General features: G+C 38.0%; 1 protein-coding gene and 1 pseudogene across 1 annotated transcript in view; both read right to left on the bottom strand.

The window, feature by feature from the left end:
• Positions 1-19,755, bottom strand: part of SPIDR (scaffold protein involved in DNA repair) — a 573,123-nt gene that overhangs the window by 124,381 nt on the left and 428,987 nt on the right. Inside the window, exon 11 of the mRNA XM_036758339.1 lies at positions 11,572-11,733. Within this exon, the coding sequence (XP_036614234.1) occupies positions 11,572-11,733 (162 nt within the window). The remainder of the gene's footprint in view (positions 1-11,571; positions 11,734-19,755) is intronic.
• Positions 18,035-18,383, bottom strand: LOC118849467 (annotated as a pseudogene).

The raw sequence follows: 19,755 nt of genomic DNA, 5'->3' as shown, positions 1-19,755 counted from the left end.
ACAAATATTACCTTTAAATGGTCTTTAAAAAAACCCAATTCTCTCTGAAACAACTGTAATAGAAAACTGTCTACCAGAAAAAATCTCAAGTCCATCAAAGAAACTCGAAAATTATGCCTTCAAACTTCTTACAGGCACCATATATATGAGGAGAAAGTTGTTGACATAAGAAGCATGCTTACTTCCTCAAAACATTTATTTTACAATTCAAATGAAATAATGAATGTATGGAAAAAACCCTTTGTAATCCCCAAATCTCTGCAGAAGTGTAAACTATTTTTATTACTGTTATTACAGCAAATGCATCTAACCTAAAGGAGTTAACCTGTCTTTAAATAAGCAATTTTCTCTCTGTTCAAAAATAGAAGTGAGTTGACTAGGAACAAAAAGATCATTTTAAAAGTCAAGAAAGACTGTTTAAGTGTGTCTCTTAAAGCATGGTTTGTAACCACAGTAATTAGCAAAGGGACTGTGGACCTCAAACCCCAAGGGAAGTGGGTACCTCCTTGAGAGGGTTGTCTTTTTGAAGAGGGAAAATCAAAGGAAGGAAATTACTACTGTATTTTCTTGCATCAGGGACAGCTCTCTTCATCACATGTTTCCTGTTAAAGAGAGCATATGAAGGGTTATTTTTTAAAAAATACAGATAAAAGAAACAAGAGTTTCCTTGTCAATATCAAAGGAATTCGTGGAGTCACTTCAACATACTCTCAAGTGTGCAGAGTTTAAACACAAATTATTCAGAAGGAAGGCCTGACAAACTCTTTTCGGCATAATTTGTTAGAAATCACCTCACAGCCTTATTCTCTTAGATTTAGAGCTAAAAGAGAACTTAAGGGGGCAGCTAGGTAGTATAGTAAGTAGAGCACCTGCCCTGGAGACAGGAGGACCTGAGTTCAAATCCGACCTCAGACACTTGACACACTTACTAGCTGTGTGACCTTGGGCAAGTCACTTAACCCTAATTGCCCTGCCTTCCCCCCTCAAAAAAAAAGGACTTAAAGATCATCTGGGCCAGCTTTATTTTATAGATATATAGGATTTATGTAGATAAATTATTTATATTACATGCATTACATAGATTTATAGGAAATTGAGACCTAAGAGATTGAGTGATACTCTATAAGTAGAAAGTTGGCAATGCTGGGCCTTGAACCCAGGTTCTCTGATTAAACACAGAATGGGCCCTTTCTACTGTACCAACCTGTCTTTCCAGACCAACCCTCCACTTTGTCAGTGAGGAAGCTGAGGCCCGGATGAGTCTAATTACTTGCCTAGATAACTATTAAATGGTAATCTGACTGTACATTTTCTGAATCTAAAGCTTTTCTACTATTCAATGATGCCAGTCCCTCAGAATATATTTGGGGCTTTATCAAATCCTTTCCTCTTCAAAGACAAAGTACAGGAGCTATGGTCTACTAGTGACATATTATAAAGCATCCACTACAGTTTATGTAGTAAACAGTACTCATAGGGGTGGCATCAAGAAACTTTGGTGGTAGGTAGTTTTTTGGGGGGATGGAGGTGGGAGGATTGGGGAAAGAGTAGCAGGGGTAGAGGACTGATAGTATGTGGGTTTTTTAGTTGCCTCTTAAAGAGGCAATGCTTAGAGTGCCATTCCTGGAGTCAGGAAGACTCATTTTTTGAGTTCAAATCTGACCTCAGACACTTCCTAGCTGTGTGACCCTAAGCAAATCTCTTAACCCTGTTTGCCTTAATTTCCTCATCTGTAAAATGAGCTGGAGAAGGAAATGGCAAACCACTCCAGTATTTTTGCCAAGAAAACTCAGACATGATTGAAAAATGACTGAACGACAACAACAAAGGAGGCAGGGTGGCAATTCCCAGCCTAATACTAGCCATAGGGACTCGGGTCTACCTATCCCAGCCACTTAAACTCCGAGGAACAAAGCAGAATGGAATTCAATTGAAGATGCTAAGTGGTATTTTTCAGATCTTATTTGAAGTCCTTTAATTCTGTTCCAGTTTCCTTTACATTCTAATTCTAAATATTTTTTATCCTGACATCAATATTTTAATCAAGTCACCACCACTCTACTCTGATTCCCAATCAAGACTTACAAACCCACACCCTTCCAAAAAAAACCCAAAACAAGACCCCAAAATAAAACCAAATTACTTATCACTGGGCCATGTTCTAGAACCTTTCAGCCTTATTCTACCTACTAACCTTTGTCCCTCAGATATTCCAGTTTCTTCTTCAATGTCATAGCTCCCTTCAGTTCTTATACCTGAAAAGCCCTCCCCAACACCTGTCAGAATCTTTATTATCCCTCACAAGTTAGCTTAAGTCTCACCTGCTAATTAATCAACAGATAATACCTAAGTGAAGTGGGCCAAGCTATGCCCTAAGCTGAAGATGCCAAGAAAAAGCAAAAAAAGGCTTCTGTCCTCACAGGGCTTGTTGTCAACGAGTGATATTTATATTTTTATGACATTTACATTTGTGTGACTTAAAAATCATTTACATACATTAACCCCATTTTATCCTAAGATGTCAGAAATCAAGTATTACTAACCTCATTTAACAAGTGAGAAAATGGAGGCTCAGAGAATTTAGATGGTTTGTACCACGTTAAATGGCAGAACTGTAAAACAAAGCTAGGTGGTAGGCCACCCATGCCTCCCTTTGCACTGCACCACTATCTTTGTGAAGTCTTCCCTGAGCACTCAGACCCAATGGTGAACTCCTCCTCGTTATAAGCCTTGTAGTACTATTTCATTATAACCCTTATTTGGAACTTAATAATTGCTACGGTTATTATGCGTAGATTGGGTTTGGTCAGAGACAGCGCTGGATACTGGATGGAGAGTTGGCCAGGCGATGGGGAAGACCTGCATTTAAGTCGTGACTCTGACACATATTGGCTGTATAACTCTGGACAAGTAATTTAACTTCTCAGCACCAGAATTAACTCTCTAAGACTCTCAGTTGAAGGACTGTCATTGATTTGCAGTGGTAGAAGGAGTTTTCTAATCAGGAGCTCTCTAGGCTGTTGAAATCACAGGTATGGACATATCAAAAAAAATTAAATGTCTGATTTCCCCAACTAGACTACAGAGAATTGGGACCCAGTCCATGTCTCTTTGGATGATTCAGAGTACCCAGACGGTGCTTTAAACTCAATAAATCCTTGATTGGTTCATTAGAGGAAGAAATGATTTGTTGGTCTTTCTCTTCATTGGCCTTAGCTAAACTTCCTGCCTCCACTCTTGCCTTCTTCTAAGCCATCCTCCATATTACTGCCAGACTAAACTTTCCTATGTGTACTGTGTATCTGCCTCTCTGCTTGGTCACATGACTCCATGGAATGAGATGCTCTTTCCCAGATAAGCTGATCACCAGAAATTTCCTCACCAAGCTGTTTATCTCAACCTTGTATACACTCAATACCTTTTAAATTCATTTAGCCTTATGTCCCTGCTGATTGGAGGGCTGGAGGGTAGACTCCAACCAAAGCTTTCCTTTAGAGAGGGCAGAACCTGAACTCTGTAGCTCACTCCACTTTCCATCTGCAGCTGTGCTTGGGTGGTAGGAACCTTCTAATGTCCTCCCCCTTGCTCTGCTTTCCAGCTTCCTTTTCCCATTAGATTGTAAGCTCCTTGAGGGCAGAAACTATCTTTTTCTTGCTTCTCCAGTGCTCAGCACAGTGCCTGACACAGAGTAGGCACTTAGTAAATGTTTATTGAATTGAATCAAATTGAAATTGTTTAGACATGGTCATATCACTCCTCTGTGGAGAATTCTTCAGGAGCTCCCTACCAAGTCAAGCTCAAACTCATTTGCTCTCCACAATCTAGAAAAATGTCTACAATCTAGAATCTTTTTCGATTTCATCTCATATTATTCCTGTCTACGCATTCTATCGCTAGTCAAGTATAATAATATGGCTAGCAGCTGGTGTGGGCGTGAAAGACCTAACAAGACCAGCAACAAGAACGCATGGAAGGGCGGCCAGAACATGTGTGGAAGACAACTTTAAGGGGTCTGCAATCTTACTTTAATTAAACATTCCTATACCATTCGCTTAGTTCAGGGGGAAAAGCCAGCACCCTGAAATTCAGAAAAAACACAAACAGAAATTACAAACAGAGACAATATAAACAGATCAAAATTTCTGTCTAACCAAATCACAATATACATAGTTATCAGAGAAGCACCAACATCTGGATTTTCCAAAGCTGGGGAGGGGGGAGCTCCTTAACAGCTACCCAGAGTCTCCACACCAACACTCTTCCAGTGAGTGAGAGCCCCAAACAAAATGCTAACCTCTGAGTTTATATACCCTTCTTAGGGCCCTGAAGGCTTCACACCTAATCAGCAAAAGGCTGTGGGCCTGGGGCTTAGCACCTAGCAAGACTTAATCAAAGGCACTTGATTACTTCAGCATTCTTAAAGGGAAAACAGTAAAGAAGTCCCACCCTGCTTAACATTACATCAAGTAGTATCAGTATCTATGGCCCTTCAGTGTGCCCACCCCTGCGCTGTTTCTCATTATCTTTTGCCTGGTACGGGGTAGGCACATCATAAATGTTTCTCGATTGATTGATTTTGATCAAACTGTCGCTCCCTAGGAATGTCCTTCTTCTCTTTCCTCATTGGCTAAACTCCTTTCCATCTTTTAAAACCCAACTCCAGCAAGATGACAGAAGAAGAGGTTATGAAAGAACATGGCTCCTCCTTCCCCTCACTGTTCAAAGTCAACAACATGAAGAAAATGGTAGGAAGTTTGAATAAAGGAATGGGATTTTTGGGAAATAAAATTCTCAGCACGGGAGGCAAAACCTCAAAAATGGCAGAACACCAAGAACAAGATAGATGAACCACAAAAATGGAGAAACGCTTAAAAGCTCTAAGGAGTCTTCCCTGATTCTCCATCTCTCCTTCCTACCATGATATAACCACTTTGCTTGTAGAATTTACCGAACACTTTCAATCAATCAATCAATCAATCAATCAATCAATCAAGAAACACATGCTAAGCACTATGCTAATCTCTGGAGATACCAAAAAAAAAAAAAAAAAGGCAAAAAGACAATCTTTACCTTGAAGAAGCTTACAACCTAATGGAAGAGACACAACATACAAACAAATATATACAAAGCAAGCTGTGTACAGGACAAATAGGAAATAATTAACAGTAATGTCTTCCAGATTCCAAGTCTACATGGAATCTGGAAAATATTGTTCAAATCCCACCTCTATTACTTAAATGCTATGAAACCTTGGACAAATTATTTAACCTCTTTGACCCTCAGTTTACTTGTCTCTAAAGTTAAAGGATTTGGGAAGGAAGGGAATAAGCATTTATATAGCACCTACTGTATGCCAGGAGCTGTCCTAAGCACTTTACAAATACTATCTTATTTGATCCTGACAATACTCCGAGAGGTAGGTGCTGTTATTATCCCCATTTTATAGTTGAGGAAACTGAGGCAAACAGGTTAAGTGATATGGCTGGGGTCATATAGCCAGGAAGTATCTGAGTTGGATTTGAACTCAGTTCTTCTTGACTCTAGGCCCAGTGCTCTTATCTGTGGCACCATCTAGCTGCCCAAGGTTGTATCAGATGAACTCTAATGTACCTTCCGAGTCTACATGTATGATCTTGTGATCCTGTGATATGTATCTCTTTAATGCACTTATCAAATAATATTCGAGATTAGAGTTCTCTGTATTTATGTCACCCCCTACTAGACTATAAATTCCATGAAGGAACAGACCATGTCTTATCTAAATTCTAATTTCCTTTAGTACTTAGCACAGTGATCTACACACGAATATTTAATAAATGCCTACTGAATTGCATTAGCTATTGTTTTAATTTCCTACTGCCTTACATGTGGCATCACTGAACCATTTAAACTCAGATCTTTATTTTTATCACATCAATTCTCTTTTTATAAAAAAGGCTTCACTTTCTCTTTAATTAATGTAATGAGATTTGAATGTAAAAAATGAGAATTGAAGCTCTTTGATACTCATCCTCTTATCTAACTGACTTCATATCTTACTACACCCTCTTTTATGATACCCCATTATAATTCCTTTTCTCTATCCAATAAAATCTGTTTACTGGGAGTCCAGAGATCTACAGTCTAGCGTCGGTTGTATCACTAAGGCGAAATGTGACACTGCGCAAGTCACTTAGCCTGTCTGAGTCTCATTTTCATTGTCTGTTAATTAAGAGAGATTGTATAAGATTATTTCTAGAGATGATTTTCATCCTGAAAATGTAGGCTATAATATTATACCTAATCCTATATCCTATTCAGAAACTGCCAATATCACTTCCTTTCAGAAATTTTTATGGTGCTTTGGGCAGGAGGGTGACATCAACTTTATTCAAAAAAGTTATCAGTCTTGCTACAGGGGCTATAGCCCCACCACCCTTTTATCACCCTTGGAGGGTATCTCACTTTTTCTTTGCCAAATCACACTACATCCTTCCTTTTAAACAATGCTGAAGACTAGAGTACTGAACAGATATCATTAATGAAAGGGTAGTACTGTGTCTGATTCAGTGCCTGGCACAGTAATTGTGGTGGGCACTTAATATATATTTCTTCAATTAGAGACACAAGAGTCTCCCCCATTGAGCCTTCAGAAGACTAGTTCTAACTCAGATTGCCTCACAGCAATCTCACCAGCTTGAGGCTTTATAGGTCCCATTTAGAACAATCTACCTCAAGCTCTTAGAAGCCATAAGGACATGTTTGATATTTCAATTTCAGTTCCTTGAAATAGTAAACTTCTCCCTATTGTCCTTGGCATTCAGCAGAGGATCAGTAAATAAATGTAATGAAATCACTTTACTGCAGTACAAGGAAGGTTTTTTTTAAGAGGCAGAAGCAACATAAAGCTGCCTATTTTTCACTCACTTTATAAAATAAGATACTATGACTTAGTATGGTTAAGACAAGATACTATGAATTAGTAGTTATATATTTTACTCAACCACTAAATTGATCCATTAATTCAAAAAATGATGCAAAAGATACAGGGAAAAAAGGTTCATTTATTTATTTATTTCAATTTTATAGCATTGGAAATGAAATGAGAGCTGAACTTTTAGCTTAGAGACAGCATGCATTTGAGAACAACTGAAGTCTAGTTATGTTTTCCATAATAAGCCAATCCAAAAGTGTTTATTAAGCACCTCCTCTGTGCCACTGCACTATTCAGTACTACTGAGCTAAGTGCTGGGGATGATATAAGTACAAAATTACTTTAAAGAAATTTAATTTTTTCAAGTATTGCCTTGGCTGGCATATTGAAATGGAAGAACAATGACCATATACGCAAGTCAAAACTTAAGGTTGACACAAATATAGAATAATATGACTTCTCACTTTTTGTGATTTTATTAATCCTTTTGCCTAGAGTTCCTATATTTATCTGTTTGGAAGAACGAAGTAAGGAAAATTGCTAGATGAATTTCAGTGAGGTCTCTTCGATTTCAATCTAATTTGAGAAATATTTATTAGGTTCTACTGTGTGCCCACTTAGGGCAGCCAGGTGACACAGTAGATAGAGTGCCAGGCCTGAAGACTGGAAGACTCATCTTCCTGAGTTCAAATCCAGCCTCAGACACGTACTAGTTGCGTGACGCTGGGTAAATCATTTAACCCTGTTTGCCTCAGTTTTCTTAGCAGTAAGATGAGCTGGAGAAGGAAATGGCAAACCACTCCAGTATCTGTAACAAGAAAATCTCAAATAGGGCCACGAAGAGCTGGACACAACTGAAAATGACTGAACAACAACATGTGCCAGGACCTACAACAGACCAACTACCTATTGATGAATCTGCTTTATCTGCGTTATCATGAAAATTCTTCACTGGTATTTCTTTAAATTCAGTGTTCTTTACCTTTCCCCCATGAAACCTTTCAGTATTCTCTAATCTTCCCTTTATTTTTACCAGGTTCTATGAACAGGTAGAAAAAACAAAACGGCCAGTGTCAGTTTCCTTGCATACTTCCTGAAATGGTCAGCAATGGGATCAATATGAGTTTTGATTTTATGATGGCAGAGCGGTCCCTGAGTAAACTTTAAATGGGATCGAGGTGGATGCATCCCCACCCCCACTCAGCTTGAAAGGATCAAGTCATTTTTAATACAGTCAGTAAACAATTGTCAGAAAGCAATAACTTTTCTGTCCCTGTAAACCTAGACCATATGAAATCTGGTGACCCAGATCTGAAGAACTCCATGATTTCCCCAAAGACATCCAACTGGCAGAAAAAGTTATTTACTGCATTAGATATTGGAATGATATAATTAATCATTTCAGATTGAATTGGGAGAAGTAAAAAAAGTTCCTAGAAGTCTATTCATTGACGTTTATTATTGTTGCTAGGAAACAGCCTTTTTTTTGAAGGACAAAAAATGGGGGAAAAAAAGTCTCGTGTACTTCCTGAGCAATGGATGGATTACTGACAATGGATGATATCACTAATAGCCAATTATGAAGCTCAACATTCCAGAACTCTTTAATAATTTGTTTTGAAGAAATGCTATTTCCAAAAACTTAAAAAAAACCCCTGAATATTATTTAGTTGGCTATGTAAGGAAAGGGGGAGGGGCAGAATGTACAAACATCTTTTATGGAAATATCTTCGTACAGAAGAATTTAAGATCATACGAAAACATACAAACCAGTATAACACAAACAAAAAGACCATATAGGCCATCCCCAACTTACAAATGGGTTGTGTTCCAAAAGTTTGTTCCTAAGTAGGCTGTTTAGATCTTGGAACAAAACTTCCCATGGAAACAATGTCATAAATGGTGGTTAGGTTTCCAGATCAACCCACAAAACCTGGACTGAACCCTTCCAGCATATCCTGAATTGAACAGACCTTCATAGGTTGGCCTGGTAACTTAGCTCATTTTTACAATGGGAAAGTGGGTTCTTCAGTGTGTAATCAGGAATAGGGCAGCACTATGAATGTATTTTCCCCCCACCTCATGCTACAGGGATAAGAATCCTGTGCTCTAGCTTTGAGGAGGGGGGTGAGTAGGGCAGAGTATATTCATACATGCTCCAGAAAATAGGTGTTTACAAAGTGAGTTTATAAATTCAATAGGCATTTACAAACTGAATTTCCAAATTCATATCAAAAAGGATATGAGAGGAGATAACATAGCTTACCAAATTAACCATGAAGAAGAGATAATAGCTTTATTCTGAGTTTATTTTCAACTGTAATGCGGGGGCACTAGTTGATGATAACCCAGTCCTTTGAGTCAGATTTGCCTTTCTTGATACATCATATAGAACATGCTTAGATATCGCCTGCCTCTGACGGAGGGGCTGGTCATTTCTGGTGACCCAGAGCCTTCTGGTTGGCTGAGGAGTCAGAAAGACTGATGACTCATGAACTGCTGAGCTAGAACTGAGTATGCACACAGAAGGAATGACGTGCCACACAGTTGATCTTGCTTCTATTCCTTCCTGGCTGCCACTGATACAAAACTGCTTTGAGCTGTTTAGGGTTGAGGGCACAGGGAAGAGCAGCTGCTCTGTGTGCCTATGAGCATGTTGCCCTTCATTCTGGGATGCCTTAGAGCCATCAGAGGTCCCATTGGCAGCTGGGGTCAGTAGCAGAATCTGCTGGAGTGGTAGTGACCAAGAGCAGAGGAAATACTTGTAGGTGGAGGTAGAAAGGCAGTCTGTACAAAAGCAGCTTCAGGGATTTTGACCCCTTTATAATAGAGAGAAATGCTGGCTACTGATTCTAGAAAGGCACCCATCCACTGAACCCAGAAGGAAACTACACCTAAGGGTAACCTTGTGAGAATTCCACAAAGGGAGAAAAGGTCTTCTGCGGCCAGGAATCAGAAAGTACACCTTGGTCATATATGCCTTCAACACATATGCTCACTCTCCTCAGGACCTTTGTGTTGTCTGCAAGGTGAGAGTGTGTCCTGGTATGGTGGGGGGAAGAAGGGGGATTGTTTTTGTTAAGTATTGCTCTTGCTATACCTTCTTATCAAATACCTTTCCTAAAAGCTAATAAAAATGAGTTCTACTGGTTGATTGATAATGGATAATAACACCGGACAGGGGCTTTCAAGACACAGAACTAGAAATGCAGAGTCCTCAGGGTTTTCTCAGGTTACTTCCTAAAGGAAGTAGTACTCCACTGTCCTCTGAGGATCCAACCAGCCAGACTGAATGAGACTCGAGAGTGTAAGCCCAGAGGGTGCTACATAGATATTTCACCTTTAAATTTATTTACAATTTATAGGCAACTGCTAAGACTGAAGGTTAAAGTAAGGAATAATTAGGTGATTTTCCCCAAGCAGACTGGAAGCTCTCTGACAGCAGGGATTATTTTGGTTTGGGTTTTTCTTTTTTTTTTTGGAATGGGAGGGTGCCTACCACAATGCCTTGCACATAGTAGGTCTGTTAAAATTGAGTCAAACTTCTATATAGGGACTATATAATATTTCCACATTTAATGGAATATGCTTCCAAATATCTGGTGACTTTTCATAGGCTTAAGCGTACTGAAAATACTTTAGAATAATGGTAAAATACTTTTCGTAAACAAAAGAACTTTTTTAAAAGAACACATCTAACACATACCCAATAAAGCGCTAGTAGGCAAAAAGGTAATTGATAGGGTTTGTGGCTACATTTTTATTTATTAAAAATCAACTCCAAAATGCTGCACTTTGTAAAGCACAAAAATCTAAGGCCTGTAACTTAATAAATAAATGAAAAAAAATCCCACAATCATTAAGCATTTACTATGTGCCAAGCACTGTGTCTGAAATATTTTTCTCTGCTAAATTCAGAAGAAATGTTAACTATACATACATGATTTCTAATGATTTCTATGCTAAATATGACCACTATATGCAATCAGAGTAGAGAGCTGATATCAGTTTCTTCAAAAGCAAAATGCCATATATTTATAATGGGTTTTTCCCTCTCAGACATTATCATAAGCTCAGATGATAAGACAGATTCATTTTAAAGCAATACCCAAAAACCAAAAAGTATTTTTTTTAAAAAGGAAGGGGAGATAATAACTCATAAGACATTGCATCTTATTGTAACGTTACACTAATCCCAGATTAGCCCCCATCAGGCAATTCACCTAACTACTTTTTCTCTTCTTCCCTCTTTTCCCAACTACATATATCTATTGAAAATCCATTCATCCTTCAAGAATCAGCTCAAATGTTTCCTCTTCCATAGGGGCTTCCTTGATCCCCCTGGCAGAAATGATCTCACTATATCCTATTTTGCATTAAAGTCAGTTGCAAATCACGACTACCTACTATATATGTTTCCATTAAGGCAAAGGACTTATTTCTCTTTGTATCGCCCTCAAGTCCTGACAAAGTGCTCTAGGCCAGAAGATACCTAATAAATATTTAGTGATCTGAATTTTGTTGATTTTGTGTTTGTGTGTGTGTGTGTGTGTGTGTGTGTGTGTGTGTGTGTGTGTCTTCTTGGAAATGAATCTAAAGATAAAGAGAGCGCCAGTAATTATGGAGAGAAGTCTACCCCTTTCAAGGTATATTCTAACCTTCCTCTGGTGGTCCTCTGTAAAATCTTCATTCCTCCGAGGCTGCAGGATTTTCCTTCCCACTGCCTGTTGTGCTGAGAGATATCCTCTGGAGGAGAACAGAGGGATTCCAAATGTACTTCACTGAATATCCCATAAGCATCCTGGACAAGAAGGCAGCATCTACAAAACAGAATTCCCATTTTCTATTTTAGTCCAAAATCTTGAGATTTAATAATGTTCAGTGTTTACCTCTGGTTCTTTATAAATATAGGTATTCTAGTTGGACAAGTCAAAGTCTATAGCTTAGCCTATTAACTTATACTTTGGGTTCTGATTTTGGGTTTGATTCATGAAACACAAAATTAAACAGGAGCTGTTATGCTGTTTTAGACTAAAACTACCCCCCTCTCCCAAGTGGTTTAAAATAAAGGAAAAGAAAAAGGGAATATACCCAGACCCAATGTCATAGCTGCTGGTCCATCCATGATGGCTATATGCCGAAAAAATTTATATTTTGTGCTATTCTTGGGCAACAGAAGAGAGCTTCACAGCAATGCATGATGAGAGGAAGAATTAGGCTCTTCTCTCAGGAGTTAAGTTTTAGCATATATTTATAAAAACAACAATAATGGTAGCTGACATTCATAGACTGCTTTGTAGTTTGCAAAGCACCGTAATACAGCATCTCATCTGATCTTTACAACGACGCCACGAATTAAGTATTACAGACACATTCACGTTCTTTTTACACGTGAGTAAACTGAGGCTCAGAAAGTTTACGTGAACTCCCTAATGGGCTCACTGTTTGAGATTTAAACCCAGGTCTCACCTGTACTCTAAGTCCAGAGTTGCATACAGGACACCATGCTTCCTCTGACACAGCACATTTTTTGACACTGGACATTTGGCAAGGGGAGCCAGGACGCTAGCTGGCAGTGATGCGAACAAAATAATAATGATAACTACAGTAATAGCTAACATTTATACAGCACATACTAAGTGCTGGGCATGGTGGCTAAGCACTTTATAAAAATTATTGCAAATGATGATAGGTAGGAACCTCCTAAGTGCCTTGATAAATATAATCACAAGGATAACTGATAATTTCTTGATTACTGTCCACTGAGGCAGAACATGATGAGAGCTATGCTCATACACGATAAATTTCAAGTGTGCCAGCCTTGAGAAATCATTTATGACAATTCACAGTCCCTTAGGTTCATAACATAAGGTAAATTTTTACAATCAAGGATTATTTGCACCTGAAAGGACTTACTTTCCCACAGACGTAGGGCATGGGATTAGGATCTATGTTACAAATAGCTTTGGAAGTTATAGAAAAAAATTTTTTTAACGTGTACCAGAAAGTACAGGTTGAAAAGCAACATTAAAAATCTTTGTGACATACAGTTACTACCTCTAATAGTAAGAGAAATATGAGTTAAAACAAAAATCTGAAGTTTTACCTCACTGAACATGAATTGACAAAGATGACCCAAAAATGAGATTCGTCAATATTGGAGGGACTAGATATGAACTTTCAATTAGGCAAGCAAAGTGATGAAATTGTTTGTATCCTTTAGATATTCACTATTGGGCTTTATGCCCCAAGGTGGTTAAGGACAGAAACAAAGCTCAAATATATACCAAAATAGCCACAGCAACACTCTTTGGGTAGCAAAGAACTGGAAACAAAGTGGGTGTCCTTTGACTGGGGGATGACTGAAGAATTATGGTAAGGAATACAATGGAATCTTATCGCTCAGTGAGAACTAAAAAATATGTCGAATCCTAGGAAAAGGGAAGTTTTGGATGAACTGATGCAAAGTAGAATAAGCAGAACCAAGAAGTTAATTTACAGAAAGACAGACTACAACAATGTAAACAGAGAGATGACTAGACTAAAAGGAAGCTAAACTCTAAGGAACAGAAAAATCAATACAGGTCCTGGAAAATAGATAATGAAACTTCCCTCCTTCCTCACAGCGGAAGCCAAAGATACACTCACTGTTGAGTGAGTTTCTGCTAAAGTGTTTTTCTTTGTTACAAAGGAGGGTTCAATAACTGTGATATAAAGAAGAGAGATTATGATATAAGAGAAAAGGAAAGAGAAATAATAAAATAATTCAGTCACCATTTTGTTATGCTTGGGGTTGTATTTCTTGTTCATATTTACATGCTTAAATGTATATTAATCCATCAAGTAATAAATATTATTCCCTGAGCAAATACTATATGTCATGGATAGAAACAAAAGAAACAGAAGGTGGAATATTGTATATGCCAAGTGCTGGGCTAGGATACAAAGACATTAGTCAAACAGTCTCAGTCAGTCTCAGCCCTCAAAGAGCTTATTTTCTAATGAGGTGGACAATGTAAACATACACATGTAAGTAATTGTATAATATACAGAAAATGAATACAAGACAGTTTTGGGAGAGAGTGGACCCAGGAGCTGTGAGGATCTGTACTGGGTGATGAAACATGATGAGAGTGACCTTCAGAGGAGAGGTTGCTGAGTCATGGCTAAAGAGGAAGAATCTGGAAGCAGCCATGGGGAAGAAGGGGCATTCTGACTCCCTCTTAAGGACCAGTGAGTCAGCAGTGATGAGAGAACGTGCAACAAGTGGTGGAAAGGATGGTCAAGGGATGCAGAGTCATTGGATAGGGAAGTACAAATCTCAGTGAGAGCACGAAGATGGAAGAAGCATATGAAAGATGTGAAATTAAGGGAAATGTGTTTAATTTTAGAATGGGAGCTCCAGAGGGCACAGTGGAAGAAACACTGGTTTTGGAGTCAGAAGGCTTCCCTGCTAATTACCTGTGTGACTTCAGGTAATTCAAGTCATTTTAGCAAACATTTGTTAAGTATATAAATCAGTCAGTCAAGAAACATGTGTCAGGCACCGTGCTACGCACTGGAAATATAATAAGAAGCAAAAGACAGTCCCTTTCCTTAAGAGGAATCTAATGGAGGAAACAACAATCAGATATGTATAAACAAGTTACCTGCAGGATAAATAGAGAATTATTTTTAGAAAAGGAAAGGCACTAGGATTAAGAAGTCTTCCTATAGAAGATGGGATTTTAATTGGGAAGCCAGTAGGTGAAGATGAAAGGGAAGAGTATTCTAGGCATAGAATCCTTGTCTTTGCATTCTACTGGTATTGGTATGATGGTCTATTTGCTCTCTTCCATAGAATATAAGCTCTTTGAGGGCAGGAACTATTTAACTTTTGTCATTGTGTCTCCAGAGACTCTCATAATGCCAGGTGTATAGTAAGTGCTTAATAAATGCTTGGTGATACAACCTCTCTGAAATTCAGTTTCCTCTTCTATGAATAAAGGGATTGAACTAGATTAGGGGTGCTTAGCCTTGGGACCTGTGTACTTTAAAAAATTGGGTTTTTTTATAACTATTTTATTATGACTGGTTTCCTTTGTAATCCTTAGTATTTTGTTTTATGCATTATTTCTAGAGAGGGTCTACAGGTTTCATCAGATTGCCGAATGGGACCACTGACACAAAAAAGATTAAGAACCTCTAGATTGGATGATCTCTAATGATCCTTCTAGCTCCAAATCCTATTGTCCTATAATGTTTCTTGGGAAAGATGATCAAGTCTCTTCATTAAATGAACTAATTCCTGTATCTTTTAGTGTTTTTCCACTAAAGTCGTACTTGGATGCTTTGTCCTGGCTGGAGGAGACCTGAGTTCTTGGAGCATAAATATGGCAGGTAACACATAACTGGGAAGGCTTCAACAACGTCCCAGTAACAGATCGTAAAAGTCTGTTGCCAAAGGATTAGCCTCATTTAGGGCTGAGAGATTTGTCGCCAAAATACCTGCCAAAAGGAAAAAGCAACTAATAGCTGAGAAGAGTGGTAGCATTGATTAGCACTGGTGGAAGTAGTCTCTTGAAGTTCAATGCTCCAGGACAACATGAGACAAAAACTTTTATAGGAGAGAATATCGATTCCTTGATGGTAGGGGCTATTTTTTCATTTTTTTTCTTTGTATCCTCAATGCTTTGCAATCAATCAGGAGGCACTAAGTGCTTGCTATGTGCTAGACATTATGGTGTTCACTAAAGATTCAGAAAGAAAAAATGAAATAGTCCCTGGCTCAAAGAACTTATATTCTATTAGGGAAAACAGCATATTCACATAGAGTTGAACACTAAATATATGACAAAAAAAGTACAGGATAATTAGAAGAGCAGGCACTAATAGCTGGGAGGCATCAGAACAGGCTTTATGTAGGATGTAACCCTTGAAGGGAGGTAAGTGGTTCTAAAAGGTAGGGGTGAATGGATTCATTTCAGGAACATGGTAGGTCCTTAGTAAATAATTGATATTAATACATACCATGTTTCTGGAATCAAACTACTTATTCCATAAGAGCTAGGCCACAGGGTGAAATGTTTAGAGTCTTTAGTCCCCATCATTTCCCCTTATTTGTCTTTGGATTCTAAGTGTTTGTTTTTTAGTCATTTTTCAGTTGTGTCCAACTCTCTGTGATTCCATTTGGGGTTTTGTTGGCAAAGACACTGGAGTAGTTTGCCACTTCCTTTTCCAGCTCATTCTATAGATGAGAAAATTGAGGTAAACAGGGTTAAGCGACTTGCCCAGCTCACACAGCTAGTAAGAGTCTGATGCTGGATCTGGACTCAGGAAGAGTCCTCCTGATTTCCAGGCTGAGCACTTTATCCACTGGGCCACCTAGTTGCCCATTCCAAGGATTAGGCTAACCATTTGAGCATAGGGAATCCTTACACTGATGAGATCTCAGATCTTTTAAACCTCAAGCAAACACTTAACCTCTCAGAGGCCTAGTTTCTGAATAGGTAAAAGAAAGGCAGCTATGTGGCACAGTGGATAGAGTGCTGGGCCTGGAGTTAGGAAGACTCTACTTTCTGAGTTCAAATCTGGACTCAGACTCTTACTAGCTTTGTGACCCTGGGCAAATTACTTAACCCTGTCTGCCTCAGTTACCTCATCTGTAAAATGAGCTGAAGAAGGAAATGGCAAACCACTCTAGTATCTTTGCCAACAAAACCCCAAATGGGGTCATGAAGAGTCAGAAATGACTGAAACAACTGAACAACAACAAAAATAAGGGCATTGCAAGAGGTTTCTAAGTTATCTTCCAGATCTAACTTTCTGTATCAATTCTATATAAAAAATGGAAATACTGATAGCTATCCCAGATGTAGTTTTTCTTTGGGATTCACAGAAAATGAATAGTCTCCATTTTTAACAATTGTTTTATTTCTTCCCTTAATTTGTAACTTTAAATCCCCAAACTTCCATTACTGATTACTATATCACTTCAATTGAAATGGGAAGTTTCTATATTCTGAACTAGTAGCTCCCTTTCTTACAAAAAGCAGTTATGAAGAAGTGCTATTAGCTCTTGCCTTGTAATCAGTAACAATGTTCAACAACTCTATTACTGTATTATACAATCATGACGATCTAGTTTATGTACAGTTGCTATATAATATATGCGTACATATGTCTATACCCCTCCACAATAATCTCTAGAAAAAGTATCACATTACTGATTGTTTAGTGAAATGGAAATAGATTATGTTTAGGGTTTTCACAAGAATTCTCAAATTAATTACGACATCATGACCTTTGTGAGGTATTTAAAATTTCCATTTATCTTCCTTACTTCTGAAGGTTACTGGTTCACCAAATACACTTTAAGGAGTTCCACTGAGATTCATTTTAGCCAATTAACACTTATCACTGAAATTTTCCTCCTTTTTGTAAATGGTTCCATAATGTAGTTGTTACAAAGACATATTTCCCTTATCTAAGAAATGTTCTAAAACAGTATTTTGTTAACTTTTTATTAGTCAAATATACAAAGATTTGAGTGATAAGAAATCTAAATTTTAGTTCAGTATTTTATTGCATCTGAAGAGATTTATCAACAAATTTACTTTCCTCTTTTTTTCTTCACAATATGCAGCAATAAATGTAATAAAACCCACCATTCGGCTGAGAAACACACAGAGACATTTACCAGTGTCATCATGCATTTCTTTTTTTTTAAAGAGGAAAATAATGATATAGTATGCATATAAAATACATAATATTCTATAGACCAGTAAAGGAAAATACATAATATTGTACAGACCAGTAAAGGCCTACTCTGATACTCACTAAGGCAGGTGATGACCTGGAGTTCTAGCATTTCAGACACCATGCTGGAAAGCTTCAAGTATGGGTCAAACGGCCCATCACCCAGTTTATATGATTCTTCTGGCCACAGTATGTCATGAAAACCATCTGTTAAGATGTATGGAAGTTTTGCAATGTACATAGTTGGAGGGAATCTTTAGACAGAATGAGATCTCAGATCTTTTAAAGTACTTAACTTTTAAAAGTAGCACACTGAAATTCCAATTACTTTTTTTTTTTTTAAACAAGTTTTGGCCCATTTATTAAAGTATACTTTTGTACAGTTCACTTCTCACTGGTCTGTTCTGGCATGCTTCTAATGATATCAGAATCACCTGGTTCAATGATAGCCAGGGTACATACTCTGTAACACTTTCCACACTCTGTACCCAAATCAGTTGTTATTGCCACAGTAGTGATGTACGCCAGTTTTGGCCAATATAGCGTAATATTCAATCTCTGATTTCCTCAAGGCTGGGCAGTTGTTGGCTAAGATAACCAATTTGGCTTTGCCTTGTCGGATCATTTTCAGGGTCTGTTTGTAGCCTAGCATGTATTTGTGGCTTTTCATGACCAGCTGGAGCCTCGAGTTGATGGACTCCAGTGACTTTTTCATCTTCTTTGCAGCCACCATCTTCCTGCCTGAGGTGTGGGAGGACCCTCAGCCAGAGACCAATTCCAATTACTTTTAAAAGATAGTCTGTTGTGACTAACAATTAGGAATTGAGAGGAGGCCCATCAATTGGGGAATGGCTGAACAAGTTGTAGTATATGATTGTAATACAATACAATACAATACAATACAATACAATACAATACAGTACCATAAGATAAACTCAATGATCTTAGAAAAACATGGATAGACTTGCATGAAATAATGAAGAGCAAAATGAGGAGAACCAAAAGAATGTTATATACAGTAGCAGCCATATTGTTTTAAGAACAACTTTGAATGAATAAGTAATTTTGACTATTATAAATGCCCAAATTGAAGGAAGATGTTATCTGCAACCAGAGAAAGAACTGATAAACAGAAATGTGTATACAATGATTTTACATACATTTATATATTTATGTCTAATAGGATCTCTAGGGTGGGGGGTAGGGGAGAGGAAGAAAAAAGGGAAAAAAGAGTAACATGATAACTGTCACATTTTTAAAAGGAATAGCAAGTTGTAAATAAAATATCTGCAGTTTCATATGCAATCATCTTTTTTATTATGCCATGTTATGGAAATGCTTGTTATATTCCATAAATCAAAAATAAAATAAATTTTAAGAGTCTGAAATTATGTATGTAGCTGATTATTTTTGGGGAAGGAAAATAAATGAACTACTAATGATGTCCCAATGGAAAACATAATTTTACTTTGACTATGAAATCATCATTGACCTTACTAGAACCACTCATCCTTTTCTGTGGTGTGCCTGTATGTATAAAGGTATACATGCGGAGAGGGGAGGTGGCTTGGTACAGTGGAAAAAACACTGGGTTTGGATGGAGTTGGCATGGCGTTGAGCTAGGGACTTCAACTCTCTGGGTCCCAGTTACCTCCTCTATCAACTGTACAGCTTAGATTAGATTATTTTATTGTACCTTAAATCTAGGCTCGTATGGTCCTCAGAGTCACAAAGAACTTGAGATACAATACCAACAGAATATACTTGAGCTCTATATACTTACTTGTCTAGCCTGATGTATCAGTAAGGCAATAGTTACAACATCGACAATAAATGAATATGCCTGTGTGGTTCTGTATCACAAAATATAAGAGACTCTCCATATAGAAGGCAGAAGAAGTAAAACATTTATTTGGACACCAGCGAACCAAACCCCAAAACCGGTAAGTCCAATCCATCATTAGCAGCAAAGAAGTTAGTACACAATATCACAGCAGGTAGTCACACCATCCAATTAGCCTTTCCCCATGCTGGAGCCTTCCCACAAACATTCACAAATCCTAGCTCAGTCCTTGCCTGTGTCCATCTCCTCCCACGGTTCTAAC

Source organism: Trichosurus vulpecula, chromosome 1 (genome assembly GCF_011100635.1).
Source record: "Trichosurus vulpecula isolate mTriVul1 chromosome 1, mTriVul1.pri, whole genome shotgun sequence".
NCBI classification, from domain to species: Eukaryota; Metazoa; Chordata; class Mammalia; order Diprotodontia; family Phalangeridae; genus Trichosurus; species Trichosurus vulpecula.
This window is presented reverse-complemented; position numbering and strand designations above follow the sequence as displayed.